The sequence below is a fragment of the Ostrinia furnacalis genome, unplaced genomic scaffold (genome assembly GCF_004193835.3).
Source record: "Ostrinia furnacalis isolate ACB-3 unplaced genomic scaffold, ASM419383v2 OfSCF0376, whole genome shotgun sequence".
Lineage (NCBI taxonomy): Eukaryota > Metazoa > Arthropoda > Insecta > Lepidoptera > Crambidae > Ostrinia > Ostrinia furnacalis.
The window spans coordinates 14,161-32,257 of NW_021130615.1; the positions used below are offsets into that span (position 1 = coordinate 14,161).

The 18,097-nt window shown below is 46.5% G+C and overlaps 1 protein-coding gene across 1 annotated transcript in view; it reads left to right on the forward strand.

Moving 5' to 3' along the window:
* Window positions 1-17,852, forward strand: part of LOC114361915 (dosage compensation regulator-like) — a gene marked incomplete at its 3' end in the record, with an annotated part of 30,832 nt that extends 12,980 nt beyond the window's left edge. The window contains exons 10-23 of the mRNA XM_028317136.1: window positions 234-373; window positions 1,676-1,770; window positions 2,031-2,153; window positions 2,666-2,814; window positions 4,383-4,509; window positions 4,996-5,145; window positions 7,036-7,180; window positions 8,579-8,685; window positions 9,172-9,405; window positions 10,052-10,207; window positions 11,029-11,159; window positions 11,973-12,148; window positions 13,195-13,388; window positions 17,738-17,852. Coding sequence (XP_028172937.1) covers window positions 234-373; window positions 1,676-1,770; window positions 2,031-2,153; window positions 2,666-2,814; window positions 4,383-4,509; window positions 4,996-5,145; window positions 7,036-7,180; window positions 8,579-8,685; window positions 9,172-9,405; window positions 10,052-10,207; window positions 11,029-11,159; window positions 11,973-12,148; window positions 13,195-13,388; window positions 17,738-17,852 — 2,042 coding nt within the window. The remainder of the gene's footprint in view (window positions 1-233; window positions 374-1,675; window positions 1,771-2,030; window positions 2,154-2,665; window positions 2,815-4,382; window positions 4,510-4,995; window positions 5,146-7,035; window positions 7,181-8,578; window positions 8,686-9,171; window positions 9,406-10,051; window positions 10,208-11,028; window positions 11,160-11,972; window positions 12,149-13,194; window positions 13,389-17,737) is intronic.
* Between the last annotated feature and the right edge of the window lie 245 nt (window positions 17,853-18,097).

The following is an 18,097-nucleotide window of genomic DNA, read 5'->3' on the forward strand; positions in this document are numbered from 1 at the left end:
ACGGGATTTTTGGTTTTCTTTCTTATCCAACCAACACGCGACAGCTTGTCCAGGCCACTACAGGCTTCCGGCAGTGATGCTGGAAATTGAAGAGTTTGGGCCTTTTGATCGACCACGCTCCTGCATTCCATAAGCATGTGCTATGGCGTTTCTTCTGCCTCCATACAGCCTTCGCACAATAGGCTGTCTATCACACATGGGGTTGCCTGACATAGTGCAAACTAACGTCTTAGTCAAGACGGGAAGACGGTAGTGACCATATTACAACTGGACCGCGTGCGAGCGATGCGGGAGGCGCGGCCGACGCCCGGGGGCGTGGTCTCGTGGTCCCCGCCCCAAGCCAACTGGAACCCCTGGACGAGCTGTAATATTGGTGAGTCCGTATTAATAGAGGGATAAAAAACTTCCAATTTTTAGCTGAAGAGCTGCCTGGACCGAAACGAGAAAACAGTGAAGACAACTGGACCAACGACTTGACTGCATGTAACATCTATAAGTCAATTAGGGATATATCCCTCCCATCCCAATATTTAGCTGAAGGAGAGCTGCCTTGGCCAAGAAGTTGTGACCATCTAATAGCTGGACGGATACCTGGACTGCGTATAACATTGATAAGTCAATTGTTTATTGAAGAATGAGATAAAACGTCCAGCTCTTAGATGAAGAAGAGCTTTTTGAAAAGTCTCGAGCAAGACAGTAAGAGCGGGGCCAGAAAGCTGTCTGAAAATAGTGTAAATAAAATAAAGCGCGCTGGTTAAGACGGGACCTAAGCCTGGAAAACATTGGTGAGTCGACTGTTTTATAGAAGGATAGGATAAGACGTCCAACATTTAGCTGAAGGAAAGCAGCCTTGAACAAGACGGGAAGACGGTGGTGACCATATTATAACTGGACCGCGTGCGAGCGATGAGAGAGGCGCGGCCTACGCCCGGGGGCGTGGTCTCGTGGTCCCCGCCCCAAGCTAACTGGAACCCCTGGACGAGCTGCAATATTGGTGAGTCAGTATTTATAGAGGGACAGGAAGATTTCCAACGTGTTACCAGAAGAAGACAGCTTGAAAATAGGACAGGAACAGTGATGACGTCTTATAGCTGGACCAGCACCTGGAGAGTAAGTCAATTGTTTTATAGAGGAATGGGATGTTCAGTTTGACTGGGCTGTATCCGCACTTAGCCTTCTTTTGGGTCATTGTGCGGGATTTTTGGTTTTCTTTCTTATCCAACCAACACGCGACAGCTTGTCCAGGCCACTACAGGCTTCCGGCAGTGATGCTGGAACTTGGAGAATTTGGGCCTGTTGATTTACCTCACTTCTGCATTCCATGAGCAAGTACTGTGGCTTTTCTTCTGCCTCCATACAGCATTTGCATAGCTACCAGCAGTGATGCTGAAGATTGGAGAATTCACGCCTGTTGGTCTACCACGCTCCTGTTTTTTTTTTATGCATAACAAGGCAGGTATCATGACCACAAACGCACCTGATGTTAAGTGGGATGCAGTCTAGGATGGTACATATCTGCCCTGTAAGTGCCTATTCACTCTTTCCATAACTACGTGCTGTGGCATTTCTTCTAACCTCTAAAACTAACTTCTTAGTTAACTAAAAGTCTAAAAACTTGTAACTAAAAAACTCGAAACTTAAATATTAAAATTCATAAAAATTTCTTGCTCTACAGATGAAGGTCCACTAGCCAAGATGTCGCTGGATGACATCAGTTCTGACCTGGAGAAGAGTCACCGCGATTTGTGTCAAAACAGCCAGCTGTATCAGGTAAATAATACAAAATTACATAAAGATATTTTTATTTACCAGAACATGTGTGACAATATTGCAATACAGAAATATATTTTTGGTATTAGTAGGTTTTGTTAGTATCAACATGTCTTACCAATATTCGGCGTGTAAAAATATAATTAGTCTGTTTTTACAAGTCAATACAGCGAAGTCAATAATCAATTACAAATTAAATACATGTTATATTGTTCTAATTTACCTGATATACTTTAGCTAATCATACGATGTTGTTATAGGATAGTATACGTGAAAGAGAGAGCCTGCCTGTATTTGGCATGCGGTCTCAAATCATGGACGCCATCAATGAGAACCCGGTCATCATCATCAGGGGTAACACTGGCTGCGGCAAGACTACTCAGGTAAGTTCCGTAAAAAGACAAGTCTGAAAATATTGGTCATATTAGTTAACCCTTTATTTTTCATTAGTTTTGAACCTTATGTTATCTTACCAAAGTACAAAATTCTGCAACCACCGGATAAAGGTTTGAAGCATCGTCTCCTTGTGGTTTATTCCACTATTTTCACCTGTAAAAAGTGCCATTTTTGGTGTCTTCCTATCATCTCTAACCCAGGTGATTTGATTATTTATATGAGTGAAAAAGGTCCACAAAATGAATAAAAAGAACCGCATTGTTCAAGTAGTAAATAAGACGTCCATTTATGTCGAATCAATTCACTTAGGTGATATCACACCTCTTCTAACTTATGAAATACAGTGTGTCTCAGATATTTCTTGTCATTTTTTCCTTCGATAAAAATGGGTCTAGTTTCACCTATTTTCATATTGCACTTTATCAAGACTCACTCTGTATATCCTTAAACAAAGTAATCTCAAAGAATGAATACCCAAAGCTTATCGTAAACTGTCCAGGTGTGCCAATTCATACTGGACGACTACATAGCGAGCGGACAAGGCGCGTGGGCGAACATCTTCGTGACGCAGCCGCGGCGAATATCCGCCGTCAGCGTCGCCGAGCGGGTCGCCAACGAGCGCTGCGAGGAGCTAGGGAATAGTGTGGGGTGAGTCATCATCATCATCATCATCATCACCATTCCAGACACAGGACGTGCACTCCTGAACATATGTGTCGCCGAGCGAATAGGTAACAGTGTGGGGTAAGTGAGTCATCATCATCATTGCAGTCATAGGACGCTCACTGCCGAATATAGGAGTCGCCTAGCGAACGCTGCGAGGAGCTAGGGAATAGTGTGGAGTGAGTGAGTCATCATCATCATTTCAGCCACAGGACGTCCACTGATGAACATAGGCTTCCCTCAATGATGATGAGTTGGTAGCAGCTTGCATCCAGCACGTAAATAACTTGCATTCCAGAACTTTGCTGCCCTATCAGTTGTACATAGCCACATTAGCAGGCGAATCCGTCGGGTCAGCGACTTTAGTTCGTTTACTTTCGTTGTACTACCCGTTCGCGCTAAGTTTGCCGGTCCGTGGAATGCGCGTCCCCTCCCCCAACCGCGATTACACGCAATTAGTTAGTGATTAAACGCAATTAATGTGTCTCTTCCCTTCGAGTGACGTCATATGGCCAGCGGCAAACTAACTTAAAGCGAACGGATAGTAGACTAGTCTCTATTCATACTGGACGACTACATAGCGAGCGGACAAGGCGCGTGGGCGAACATCTTCGTGACGCAGCCGCGGCGAATATCCGCCGTCAGCGTCGCCGAGCGGGTCGCCAACGAGCGCTGCGAGGAGCTAGGGAATAGTGTGGGGTGAGTCTAGATTAGTTGTGAGATCCGCAGGAAAACCGAAGTAACTTCCACAGCCCGCAGAATTGCCAAACTTAAGTGGCAGTGGGCGGGGCTTAGCTCGTAGAACTGATGGAAGTTGAAGCAGAAAAGTTCTCAAATGGTGACTACGAGTCGGAAGACGTAATGAACTGGGAAATAGTGTGGGGTGAGCTTCATCATCATCATCATTTCAGCCACAGGATGTCCACTGCTGGACAGAAGCGTCGCCGAGCGAATGGCCAACGAACTGGGCAACAGTGTGGGGTAAGTGAGTCATCGGCATCATTTCAGCCACATGACGCTTCCAGATGCTGCGAGGAGCAAGGCAAAAGTGTTGGGTAAGCTTCATCATCATCATTTTAGCCACAGGACATCCACTGTTAAAGATGAGCTTCCGCAGTGGTTTCCAGGTGCTGTGAGGAGCTGGGTAATAGTGTGGGGTGAGCTTCATCATCATCATCATTTCAGCTACAGGATGCCCACTGATGAACGGTAGCGGCTTATTGTAACCAGCGCTCTCATGCTACCCTTGAGGTAATCTGTCCTCATTGTTGGTGGACGTCCAGTACATGAACTCCATTCCAAAACCTTGCTGCCTCATCCGCCATCCGTTCAGCGTGCTATGTGCCCTGCCCATTGCCACTTCAGCTTGCATCCGTCGGGCTATGTCAGCGACTTTAGTTCGTTTACGTTCAAGTTCAATAAAATAATCCTACTTTTCAGATTAGTAAGCTGATTATGGCAATGAGCGCATATAGTACGTACTACGAGTGCATTGGTAATCTGAGAACTTCATCCTGTATTTTATTTGATTGTTACAAATATTTTGTCCTCAGATACTCGGTGCGATTCGAGTCCGTATTGCCAAGGCCGTACGGATCAATATTGTTCTGCACTGTGGGTGTTCTGCTGAGAAAACTGGAAGGTGGCTTGAGAGGCGTCAGTCACGTTCTTGTCGATGAAGTAAGTTTAAGTGGTTAAGGATCAAAATACCGCCACTGCTGTGAAGCAGGAAGCAAGGTTTTTCAATGATGAAAGGTTTTATTTAGCTTTTTATTATTTTTGTTAAGTAATTAAGCAATTCTATTTGGTACTCATATCATTGTTTTCCTTTTCATTTCGACGGCAAAATCTCTTCAAGGTTTCAAGCTCTACTCACCTACACCTACCTGAAGGAACAATAAAATTTAATGTATTAATATCTTACCCATAAGAGCTGTATTCTGCCCCCGATGGTTGAAAAAGCGCATCTAACACTTTTTTTCGGATATGAGTAAAACTCAAGAATAGCTAACAGTATTAGTTGCGCCCTTTCAACTATTGGGGGCAGTATTCTTATGACAGTTTACTAGTTTTTTTTATTTTTAGGCACATTAAAACTTAGCAGATTAAAACACACTTTCCATGCTGTAGACATTTCACTTACGTGTCTTATTATTTTCATAACAGGTCCACGAGCGAGATGCCGATACAGATTTCGCGTTGATCCTACTCAGAGACATGGCACACACGTACCCGGATCTCCGGATCATTCTTATGTCCGCCACGGTCGACACTACGCTGTTCACTTCGTACTTTGGCAACTGTCCTGTTATTGAGGTAAGTTTGTGTAACTATTGCACGAGCGAGACTGACCCGGATTTCGCGTTGATTATGTTGAGACATGGCGCACACGTACCCGGATCTCCGGATCATTCTCATGTCGGCCACAGTCGACACTACGCTCTTCACTTCGTACTTCGGCAACTGTCCTGTTATTGAGGTAAGTTTGTGTAATTATTGCATGAGCGAGACTGACCCGGGTTTCGCGTCGATCCAGTTGAGATATGGCGCACACGTACCCGGATCTCCGGTTCATTCTCATGTCGGCCACAGTCGACACTACGCTGTTCACTTCGTACTTTGGCAACTGTCCTGTTATTGAGGTAAGTGTTCGTTTCAGCCGAAAGACGTCCACTGCTGGACAAAGACCTCCCCCAAGGATTTCCACAAAGACCGGTCCTGCGCCGCTCGCATCCAGGCTCCTCCCGCGACCTTCAACAGATCGTCGGTCCACCTAGTGAGTTTATTGAGGTAAGTGTACTTATTCATAACAAGTCCAGTAGCGAGACGCCGACCCGGATTTCGCGTTTATCCTGCTCAGACATGGCACACACGTACCCGGGTCTGCGGAATCCCGGATCATCCTCATGTCGGCCACAGTCGACACTACGCTGTTCACTTCGTACTTTGGCAACTGTCCTGTTATTGAGGTAAGTTTGTGTAACTATTGCATGAGCGAGACTGACCCGGATTTCGATCCAGCTGAGATATGGCGCACACGTACCCGGATCTCCGGATCATTCTCATGTCAGCTACAGTCGACACTACACTCTTCACCTCTTACTTTGGCAACTGTCCTGTTATTGAGGTAAGTTTGTGTAACTATTGCACGAGCGAGACTGACCCGGATTTCGCGTCGATCCAGCTGAGATATGGCGCACACTTACCCGGATCTCCGGCTCATTCTCATGTCCGCCACAGTCGACACTACGGTGTTCACCTCTTACTTTGGCAACTGTCCTGTTATTGAGGTAAGTTTGTGTAACTATTGCATGAGCGAGACTGACCCGGATTTCGCGTTGATTATGTTGAGACATGACGCACACGTATCCGGATCTCCGGATCATTCTCATGTCGGCCACAGTCGAGATACTACGCTGTTCACTTCGTACTTTGGCAACTGTCCTGTTATTGAGGTAAGTTTGTGTAACTATTGCATGAGCGAGACTTTGACCCGGATTTCGATCCAGTTGAGATATGGCGCACACGTATCCGGATATCCGGATCATTCTCATGTCGGCCACAGTCGACACTACGCTGTTCACCTCTTACTTTGGCAACTGTCCTGTTATTGAGGTAAGTGTACTTGTCTGCACGATTATATGATACGCGTATGTTTCTACATTACTTTGCAACTTGGCCTTCTATCGAAGTGTCGCGTCGGCAGTTAAAAACCTATAATTTATGTATTTATTTAAAAAATTAAGTCAGCTAATCGTATATTCGTGAAACAGATAAGAACACTCGATCTAATCGACTTCCAAATAGAAAACTAGAAGAACATCTGTTCGTCGATTTGGAAGCCCTTGTGTCGCATACTGATACATAGACAAAATTACACCTTATTGTTCTATTGGGGCTGAGGTTAAAAATACCTTATTATCAGGAAATTTATTTAGTCTCCACTACAGAAGAGGCTACGATATCGTAAAGGTAGCAGAAAGGCGCTGGACGCAGGCTGCTACCAACCGGGCAACATGGAAAGCATTGGGGGAGGCCTATGTTCAGCAGTGGACGTCCTACAGCTGAAATGAAGATGACAGGAGAGGCAAATGTAGCATTTGGTCTACCCTCCCGACGCTGACCAGATGGGTTGGCAAAGATACCTGTAAAGTAAAGTAAAGAAACAAGACTTATCATCCTAATTTTCTTTTTTTACCAACACAGGTCCCCGGCCGCACGTACCCAGTCCGCCAATATTTCTTAGAAGACTGCATAGAGCTGACCAAGTTCGTGCCTCCGCTCGACTCGAGGAAACGCAAGTCCTCGGGCAAGAGGGCGAATAAGGACGACGAGGAAGATGATGATGAAGGTACGTACTTTGTGATGGGTGATGAACAGTGATCAGATAGGTTCCCAGTCCGCCAGTACTTCTTAAACGGGACTATTCCCACCTCTCGTTCCCATATCTGCAACTCCTGTCAAGCCAGGATCTACAGCTTGACCGCCAATAAAAACCCAACCACTAAAGGTGAACTAAATTTTGTCATGGGTGTTAAACTGTCATTGGACCCGCAACGAAATTAATCAGAAGAACATAGGAGTTCAAAGTTAAGGACTACATAGAGCTGACCAAGTTCATGCCTCCGATCGACTCGAGGAAACGCAAGTCCTCGGGCAAGAGGGCCAATAAGGACGACGAGGAAGATGATGATGAAGGTAAATAAAAATAAATAAATAAAATAAAAATAAAAAGTATTTATTTCGGATAACAGGGATCCATAATGTTAGTAAAAACTTAGGCTATGTTAGTATCTTATTTCTAAAACAGACTTCGTCCTGCTGAGCATGTGGCCGATCAGTGGACAATCCCCACTATCGGCTATCTCCTTCAGTACGCTGTGGCAGCTGCCGCGCACTCTGTGCAGTAATGATGCGCACTTTTTGCGCATTATAGCTTCAAAGCTATCTACGCCCGCCAACGCAAACATCGCAGACGCACTACAAAACCGCGGCAGCCGCAACAGCGCCCTGAAGGCGTTATTGTATTGGACACGCAGAGCACTATAGGCCTTTTTGGTATAGTTGGTCCACAAGCTGCACGAATAAAATGACACACAATATGCTTTAAAAAGCGTTATTTTAACAGTATCTGTGCAGCGACCAAATCTATGTGCCAACATATTCGCCCTGACCGACAGCGCCCTACGTTCCCTATCAATATCTTCATCGTCTTTAAGGCTGTCAGTCACGATATGTCCAAGATATTTAAATTTATAAACTCTTTCTAAGGGTTCATCATAGAGTTTTGGATCTACATTAGGGTAAAGATCGTTATTCCACAAAGACGCGCTCCACCAATTTTTGGTCAAAGGAAGCCCGGGGTGCGGGGAGTTTGATCCGAGCAATCTCAGCAAAGTTGTGGTGCTTTACTGAGACTTCATATTATGGACTATTTATGAGAATCCGAAAAATCACGCTGCACTGTTTTGTTTCATTTGCCTACACTCATGCACTTTCACGAACACTTAATGGTTAATAATGCTCAATAAGTTTATTGCATCCATAATAGTAATATAGGTGTTACAATAATATACCATTATTACACATTAAATAATAGTCGTCCAAACACAAATTTTAGAAAATTGTCCAAAGCGTACCTGCGCATCGATGTGAAACGCAAATCTGTAAATCCTCCAATAATGCACGTGCTTGGAATTTATTTTAATTTGGCGGCCATTTTGATAATCTTTATTTGTATTTCAAATAGGTCTCGGCGGGGACGAGCAAGATGAAGACATGAACAAGAACTGCCAATTGAGCAACGACTATTCGCCGGAAACGGCAAGGTCTCTCCAGCAACTCTCGGAAAAAGATGTGAGTTGAGATAAGCCGAAAACCATTTATGAGCTTTAATTATTATAAATAGTGTTTACAAGTCGGCTGGGTTGCACCATCTTACTTTAACTTTGACAAAGTACAAAAATCTGTCAAACTCCTTACAAAAAGCACCGGTTATTGTTATAGTTACGGTCAAAGTTAGGTGGTGCAACTGAGCCTTAGATTCAATTCGACATCAATAATTTTACCCCTGACTGTTTCATCACTTACTTATAAAGTCCCTGATAGTTTGTGAGTAACTTATCTGTCAGATAAACCACAACTTTTATTGTTACAAATAGCATAACTCAAAATAATCCAAATCGAGTTATTGCTACTATCCTAAACTGCGTCAAAAACTTGTTGAAGTATTTTGAGTTGTACTATTCTTTATCTATGTATGTGATTTATCTTAAAAAAACTGGTGAAACTAACCCTTCAAGTTCCAAAGCTTACGATTAAATTCTCCATATTTTATTACAGATGAGTTTCGAACTCATAGAAGCCATACTGACCTACATCGCCAATCTGAACAAGGAAGGCGCCGTATTAGTGTTCCTCCCCGGTTGGAATCTCATCTTCGCGCTGATGAAGCATCTGACCCAGCACCGGATGTTCGGGGACCAGTCCCAGTTTGTGATACTGCCGTTACACAGCCAGATACCGAGGGAAGACCAGAAGAAGGTGTTTGTTACGCCGCCACCAGGAATCACCAAGGTACGTAGTAGTTTAAGATTTTAAACTATCGCGTTCCATTTCAACTAAAATAGAAAGACACAGGTCTTAACGCGACGTTTATGAATGAGTTACATTATGTACTCACGGCTTGACGTCATTCATAAACGTCGCGTTAAGACCCGTGTCTTTCTATTTTAGTACGTAGTAGTTGTTATAGTCTGGTCTGCGAGCACGTAGAATTTTGTCCAATGACCCCAAGCTACCCATCCTTATCGCTCGCGCGTAATTATATTGCTGTCGCGCTCGCACACTCACTGCGGGCGCGCGTCGCACAGTCGCGACAGCAATATAATTACGCGCGAGCGATAAGGATGGGTAGCTTGGGGTCATTGGACAAAATTCTACGTGTTCACAGACCGAGCTTTAGTAAGTAGGATTTGTAGTAAGTTACTTCTTCTTCTTCACCCGTTGTAAAAAGGATAATCGCTATGGAATGAAGAAAAAATACGCATGTTGTGCGCTAGATGACGACGCAGTAGCTTCTTGTAGCAGTCAGCCCTACCGCATCGGCACAGAACCGATCACTGACGTATGTAAACGAAACTATGCTCGACTCTGAGACAAGCTAAATTACACAGCTTAACAAAAATTGTTCACCAAGCTTATTATACTTATTTAATTTCAGGTGATCTTATCAACCAACATCGCAGAAACGTCAATCACTATCAACGACGTGGTCTACGTCATAGACTCGTGCAAGGCCAAGATGAAGCTGTTCACGTCACACAATAACATGACGTCATACGCCACTGTCTGGGCCAGCAGGACTAATTTGGAGCAGGTTAGTATTTCTAGGCTATTCGTGCGTAAAAAATATATTTTCAGCCTTAAATTAAAGGTATAAAGTACACAGTCTCTACGTAATAACCTCGTGCAAGGCGGATGAAGTTGTTGACGTCACACAATAATATGACGTCATACGCCACTGTGTGGGCCAGTTGAACTAATTAGGAGCAGGTTAATATTTATGATTGACGTTTTATGAAAACCAGTGGTGGAAATAGCCTGCACAATTGCTAAAATTAAGTGTCAGTGGGCGGGGCATATAGCTCGTAGAGCTGTGTGCTTACCATGAGTTTACATTGGGTGTGCTCGCTAGCATAATTACATAAAATGCATGACAGATTGTAAGGCGCCCCTAGCGGTTACTTTCAAGAACTAAAATCTTCATAGATTTTTTGACGCACTCGCTAATGAGCACACCTAACTTAAACTCATGGTAAGCACACTGATGGCCGTTGGGGCAGAAGTTTACGAGTGGCGACCACGAGCCGGGAGACGTAGTGAGCAAGCCCTCCACTAGGTGGACCGACGATCTAAGGTCGCAGAAAGAACCTGGATTCGGGCAGCGCAGGACCGGTCATTGTGAAAATCCTTGGGGGAGGCCTTTGTCCAGCTGTGGACGTCATTTAGCTGAAACGATGACCAAATATGAAATGCCTGGTAGGGCAAAAAAAGAATGAGACATGTATAGGCTCCTTAAGAGCATTTGACGATTTGCAAGAACTAATTTAATTAGTCTAAACAAATAAAGATAATTTTGATTTTGATTTTGATTTTGCCAAAAGCATATTCAATAATAATATTTTGTGTTTATCATAGCGCAAAGGCAGGGCAGGCCGTGTGAGGCCTGGCGTTTGTTTCACGCTTTGCACCAGAGCGCGCTTCGACAAGTTAGAAGAACACCAAACGGCTGAGATGTTCCGCACTCCACTACATGAGCTGGCTCTCAGGTACTTATTTGTTATTATTCCTTCAACATCAGTTGACCTAGGATGCACGCTACAATATAATTTTATCGTTGATTTTAGACGACAAATGTGTCAGGCAAAAACGAAAAAAAATTTATCGTGGCGCACATACTAGGCCCAATGGTAATTAATTAAGTCACCACTGCAGAAAGACAACCCTCTAAATTACCAGAGACAAAAGGGATGTTTCCTGGGTAAAAAAGCAAGAGTTTTAATTAGTCCGTCAGTTAGCTTATCAAAAACTACTCGACACGTATTTTTCACTTTTTAAAACTAATGAAAATGTAAAGAGATAAAGCGTGGCAAAGTTCTAAAGAAAAGGCCCGTGACGTCAGTGAGTGCGTAAAACTGCAGCACTTTGTGACGTCGCGCGAAACTTCAACGCACTATAACTTTGTAATTATTTGTTTGATTGACAATTCAAAATATTATTTTTTTATATCAAAATTGACGGACTAAAACTAAAATATTTTTTTTTAGGAAACTAGCCTAATGTAGTATTTTGTCTACGCTTCCCCACGTTTGGCAAGACAGGTTGAGGAAGCCTGATATCCACTGGAAGAGTGGGGGTGGTCCTGTTAATTCTTAAAGCAATATAAATGTATGAACTTGCTTGTGAGATCTACATGTGTAATTAAAGAAATTCAAACGAGACGTGGGGAGTGTAAGCCAAATCTTCCATTTGCCTCTGGTAAATTAGAAAATGTCTTGCTTCTGCAGTGGAGACTATGACGATGGTATGCCCTCTATAGGGCTTTGGTGGACTGTCTAACTGACCATGAATCATCTTTGCAGCATCAAGCTCCTTCGCCTGGGCAGTATAGGCCACTTCTTGTCCAAGGCACCAGAACCACCGCCGCTTGACGCCGTCATAGAGGCAGAAGCCATGTTGAGAGAACTGGGATGTTTGGATGTGGCAAACCAGGATGCCTTGACGCCGCTAGGGACCATACTAGCGAAGCTACCCATCGGTGAGTGATTGTCGACCTTATTGCTATAGGAATGCGATAGGAAATACAGTGCGTGCGCTTGACGCCGTCATAGAGGCAGAAGCCATGTTGAGGGAACTGGGATGTCTGGATGCGGCCAACCAGGATGCCTTGACGCCGCTAGGGACTATACTCGCGAAGCTGCCTATTGGTGAGTGATTGTCGACCTTATTGCTATAGGAATACGACAGGAAATGCACTACCACATGCGCTTGACGCCGTCATAGAGGCAGAAGTCATGTTAAGAGAATTAGGGTGTCTGGATGTGGCCAACCAGGATGCCTTGACGCCGCAAGGGACTATACTCGCAAAGCTGCCTATTGGTGAGTGATAGTCGACTTTATTACTATAGGAATACGACAGGAATTGCTCTGTTATATGCGCTTGACGCCGTCATAGAGGCAGAAGTCTTGTTGATAGAACTGGTATGTCTGGATGTGGCCAACCAGGATGCCTTGACGCCGCTAGGGACTACACTCGCAAAGCTGCCTATTGGTGAGTGATAGTCGATCTTATTGCTATAGGAATACGACAGGAAATGCACTGCCACATGCGCTTGACGCCGTCATAGAGGCAGAAGCCATGTTGAGAGAAAACTAGGGTGTCTGGATGTGGCCAACCAGGATGCCTTGACGCCGCTAGGGACTATACTCGCAAAGCTGCCTATTGGTGAGTGATAGTCAACCTTATTGCTATAGGAATGCGATAGGAAATATAGTGCGTGCGCTTGACGCCGTCATAGCATAGAGCAAGAGGCTATGTTGAGGGATCTGGGATGCCTGGATGCGAGTAATCAACATGTCTGGACGCCGCTAGGGTAGGCCTTGGTGGAAACCGGGACTAACGGCCTCCTTCAAAGGCCAAACTGGCCTCAGCCACTCTTTCTTAGGCTTTCCCTAAAAACATAGACGTCTTCTGAAGCCGCAACTGGCCTCAAAAGCCACAACCAGGCTCTTCCAAAGCCACGATTAACAAAAAAAAAGTGTCAACGAAGAAACCATATTAATTTAATATTTTAAACCTTCCAGAGCCTCGCCTAGGCAAGATGATGGTCCTCGGCTTCGTACTGGGCGTGGGCGACGCTCTGACCACAATGGCGGCCAACTCGACGACGTTCCCCGAGGTGTTCGCGCTGGAGGGCCGCCGCCGCCTGTCCGCGCACCAGCGCGCGCTGGCCGGCGAGCGCGCCTCCGACCACGTGGCCATGCTCAACGCCTTCCAGGTGGGTGCTGCTTGTGTGTTTTTGCAATTGACCATAACCATTATCATGACCATAACATTGACCATAACCTTGACCATGATCATGACCATAACCTTAACCATGACCATAACATTGTCCATGACCATGATCATGACCATAACCTTGACCATAACCATGATCATAACCATCCATAACCATGACCATAGAATGCCACATGACCATATGCAACGCCTACTGGAACTTGAGGCGGCTAGGCAAGATGATGTGATGGTGCTAGCGAGGTTACTCCAAAAATCGTCATTCGAAGTTTCTTGAATGTTGCCATCCCTCTCACACAAAGCCAGATGTCAACATGAGCGACTCCGAAAAAACCTTATCCGGAGTTTCTAATGTTGCCATCCCTCTCTCGCAAAGCAAGATACTAGCATAGGCGACGTTGTCAGATAGACCAGAAGCAGCATTTCGCAGTAGCCTTCTAGGCGTCGTGGTTAGGTCGTGCTCTAGCATGATTAGTCCAAAAATCTCTATCCAAAGCTTCGAATGTTGCCATCCCTCTCCCGCAAAGCGAGACGCCAGCATGAGCGACGGCGACAGACAGACAGCAGCCCTCTAGGCCTCGTGCTAGTACGATGGCGGCAACTCGACGACGTTCCCCGAGGTGTTCGCGCTGGAGGGCCGCCGCCGCCTGTCCGCGCACCAGCGCGCGCTGGCCGGCGAGCGCGCCTCCGACCACGTGGCCATGCTCAACGCCTTCCAGGTGGGTGCCGGTTGTGTGTTTTTGCAATTGACCATAACCATTATCATGACCATAACATTGACCATAACCTTGACCATGACCATAACATTGACCATGAGCATAACCTTGACCATAACCTCGACCATAACCATGATCATAACCATCCATAACCATGACCATAGAATGCCACATGACCATATTATGCAACGCCTACTGGAACTGGAGACGGCTAGGCAAGATGATAGTGCTAGCGGGGTTACTCCAAAAATCGGCATTCGAAGTTTCTTGAATGTTGCCATCCCTCTCACACAAAGCCAGATGTCAACATGAGCGACTCCGAAAAAACCTTATCCGGAGTTTTGAATGTTAATATCCTTCTCTCGCAAAGTTAGATACCATCATATGCGACGGTAACAGACTAGATACAGCGTTTCGTAGTAGCCCTCTAGGCTTCGTGCTCTAGGTTTAGTCCAAAAATCGTTAAAGCTTCGAATGTTGCCATCCCTCTCCCGCAAAGCGAGACTCCAGCATAAATGACAGTGACAGATCAGAAACAGCGTTTCGTAGTAGCCTTCTAGGCTTCGTGTTCTAGGCTTAGTCCAAAAATCGTTATCCAAAGCTTCGAATGTTGCCATCCCTCTCACGCAAAGCGAGACGCCAGCTTGAGCGACGGCGACAGACAGACAGCAGCCCTCTAGGCCTCGTGCTAGTACGATGGCGGCAACTCGACGACGTTCCCCGAGGTGTTCGCGCTGGAGGGCCGCCGCCGCCTGTCCGCGCACCAGCGCGCGCTGGCCGGCGAGCGCGCCTCCGACCACGTGGCCATGCTCAACGCCTTCCAGGTGGGTGCTGCTTGTGACCATGACCATAGTCATGATCATGACCATAACCTTGATCATGACCATAACCATAATCTTGACCATTACCATGACCATAACCATAGAATGCCGCGTGACCATATACAACGCCTACTGGATAACTACAACGCGTGGCTGACTAAGGTGACAGTTACTTTCAGTTCTTCTTCAGCAGCAACTGATGTGTCCAAAGTGGCAGCAGGGCAAGTGATTTTTGAGATCATTCGGCAAGATGGCGGTACTCGGATTCATGCTAGACGGATAACTGTACAACGCGACAAAGGTGACAGTTTCTTCCGGCTCTTCTTAGCTGCAGCCTGTGTGTTAGTAGGGCAAGCTTAAGCTAAGCAAGATGATGGTGCTAGCGAGATTACTCCAAAAATCGTTATCTGAAGTTTCTCAAATGTTGCTATTCCTCTCACGCAAAGTCAGAAGTCAGCACGAGCTACTTCGAAAATACCTTATCCGAAGTTTCTAATGTTGCCATCCCTTTCACGCAAAGCAAGATACTGGCATGAGCGACGGTGACAGATAGATCAGATAGAGTGTTTAAGGGTTTCGCAGTAGCCTTCTAGGCTTCGTGCTCTAGGTTTAGTCCAAAAATCTTTTTCCAAAGCTTCGAATGTTGCCGTCCCTCTCACGCAAAGCGAGACACCAGTATGAGCGACGGCGACAGACAGACAGCAGCCCTCTAGGCCTCGTGCTAGTACGATGGCGGCAACTCGACGACGTTCCCCGAGGTGTTCGCGCTGGAGGGCCGCCGCCGCCTGTCCGCGCACCAGCGCGCGCTGGCCGGCGAGCGCGCCTCCGACCACGTGGCCATGCTCAACGCCTTCCAGGTGGGTGCTGGTTGTGACCATGACCATGACCTTGGCCATGACCATGACCGTGACCATAACCTTGACCATGATCATGACCATAACCTTGACCATAACCATGATCATAACCATCCATAACCATGACCATAGAATGCCACGTAACCATATGCAACGCCTACTGGAACTGGAGACGGCTAGGCAAGATGATGGTGCTAGCAGGGTTACTCCAAAAATGTCATCCGGAGTTTCTAATGTTGCCATCCCTCTCACGCAAAGACAGATGTCAGCATAAGCGACTCCGAAAAAACCTTATCCGAAGTTTCGAATGTTGCCATCCCTCTCACGCAAAGCAAGATAGCATGAGCGACGTTGTCAGATAGACCAGAAGCAGCATTTCGCAGTAGCCTTCTAGGCGTCGTGGTTAGGTCGTGCTCTAGCATGATTAGTCAAAAAATCTCTATCCAAAGCTTCGAATGTTGCCATCCCTCTCCCGCAAAGCGAGACGCCAGCATGAGCGACGGCGACAGACAGACAGCAGCCCTCTAGGCCTCGTGCTAGTACGATGGCGGCAACTCGACGACGTTCCCCGAGGTGTTCGCGCTGGAGGGCCGCCGCCGCCTGTCCGCGCACCAGCGCGCGCTGGCCGGCGAGCGCGCCTCCGACCACGTGGCCATGCTCAACGCCTTCCAGGTGGGTGCTGGTTGTGACCATGACCATGACCTTGGCCATGACCATGACCGTGACCATAACCTTGACCATGATCATGACCATAACCTTGACCATAACCATGATCATAACCATCCATAACCATGACCATAGAATGCCACGTAACCATATGCAACGCCTACTGGAACTGGAGACGGCTAGGCAAGATGATGGTGCTAGCAGGGTTACTCCAAAAATGTCATCCGGAGTTTCTAATGTTGCCATCCCTCTCACGCAAAGACAGATGTCAGCATAAGCGACTCCGAAAAAACCTTATCCGAAGTTTCGAATGTTGCCATCCCTCTCACGCAAAGCAAGATAGCATGAGCGACGTTGTCAGATAGACCAGAAGCAGCATTTCGCAGTAGCCTTCTAGGCGTCGTGGTTAGGTCGTGCTCTAGCATGATTAGTCAAAAAATCTCTATCCAAAGCTTCGAATGTTGCCATCCCTCTCCCGCAAAGCGAGACGCCATCATGAGCGACGGCGACAGACAGACAGCAGCCCTCTAGGCCTCGTGCTAGTACGATGGCGGCAACTCGACGACGTTCCCCGAGGTGTTCGCGCTGGAGGGCCGCCGCCGCCTGTCCGCGCACCAGCGCGCGCTGGCCGGCGAGCGCGCCTCCGACCACGTGGCCATGCTCAACGCCTTCCAGGTGGGTGCTGCTTGTGACCATGACCATAATCATGACCATGACCATAACCATGATCATGACCATGGCCATAACCTTGACCATAACCTTGACCATGACCATAACCATAGAATGCCACGTAACCATATGCAACGCCTACTGGAACTAGGCGAGATGATGGTGCTAGCGAGGTTACTCCAAAAATGTCATCCGGAGTTTCTAATGTTGCCATCCCTCTCACGCAAAGACAGATGTCAGCATGAGCGACTCCAAAAAAACCTTATCCGAAGTTTCTAATGTTGCCATCCCTGTCACGCAAAGCGAGACAGCAGCATGAGCGACGGTGACAGATAGACAGTAGCCATCTAGGCTTCGTGCTAGGCGTGGGCGAGTACGCGGTGTGTATGAACATTACGCCGAGTGCGCTCGGACTAGTTTTTTGGCGAGACAGCTACTCGACGACTCATCCAACTCTCTCTTTCCAAATATCAATTTATTGTCTCGCCCGTCCACTCGGTTGGTGTGATCAAGGCTTTTAAGTTTAGCAATTTTGCGGACTATGTTAGTTACTTCGGTTTTATTGATTCAACACACAAGGTTCAAATTGTCTTTGTTTGTCAATAGATGTGGGAGCGAGAGCGCAACAAGGGCGAAGAGAAAGAACTCCAGTGGTGCGAGTGGAAAGGCGTGCAACAAACGACTCTACGGGTCACGTCTGAAGCGAAGTACCAACTTATAAGTAAGAATATTAACCACAAAATATAACAGAAGGTAAACTCCATACTAAGCGCGCTCGAACCACGCACACATAGACACCGCTCACGTACGCGTTATCAAGACTGTCTTGGACGAAGGCGAGGCGCGACTGCGTTCGCTTGAGTGACGCTGCTCACGCGTTTGTGAAATTATTTTATTTGTGCAACACATGACAAGACAACCCTAGCGCGACGGCCGAGCGCAGGCTTGCGAAGCGAAGTACATACA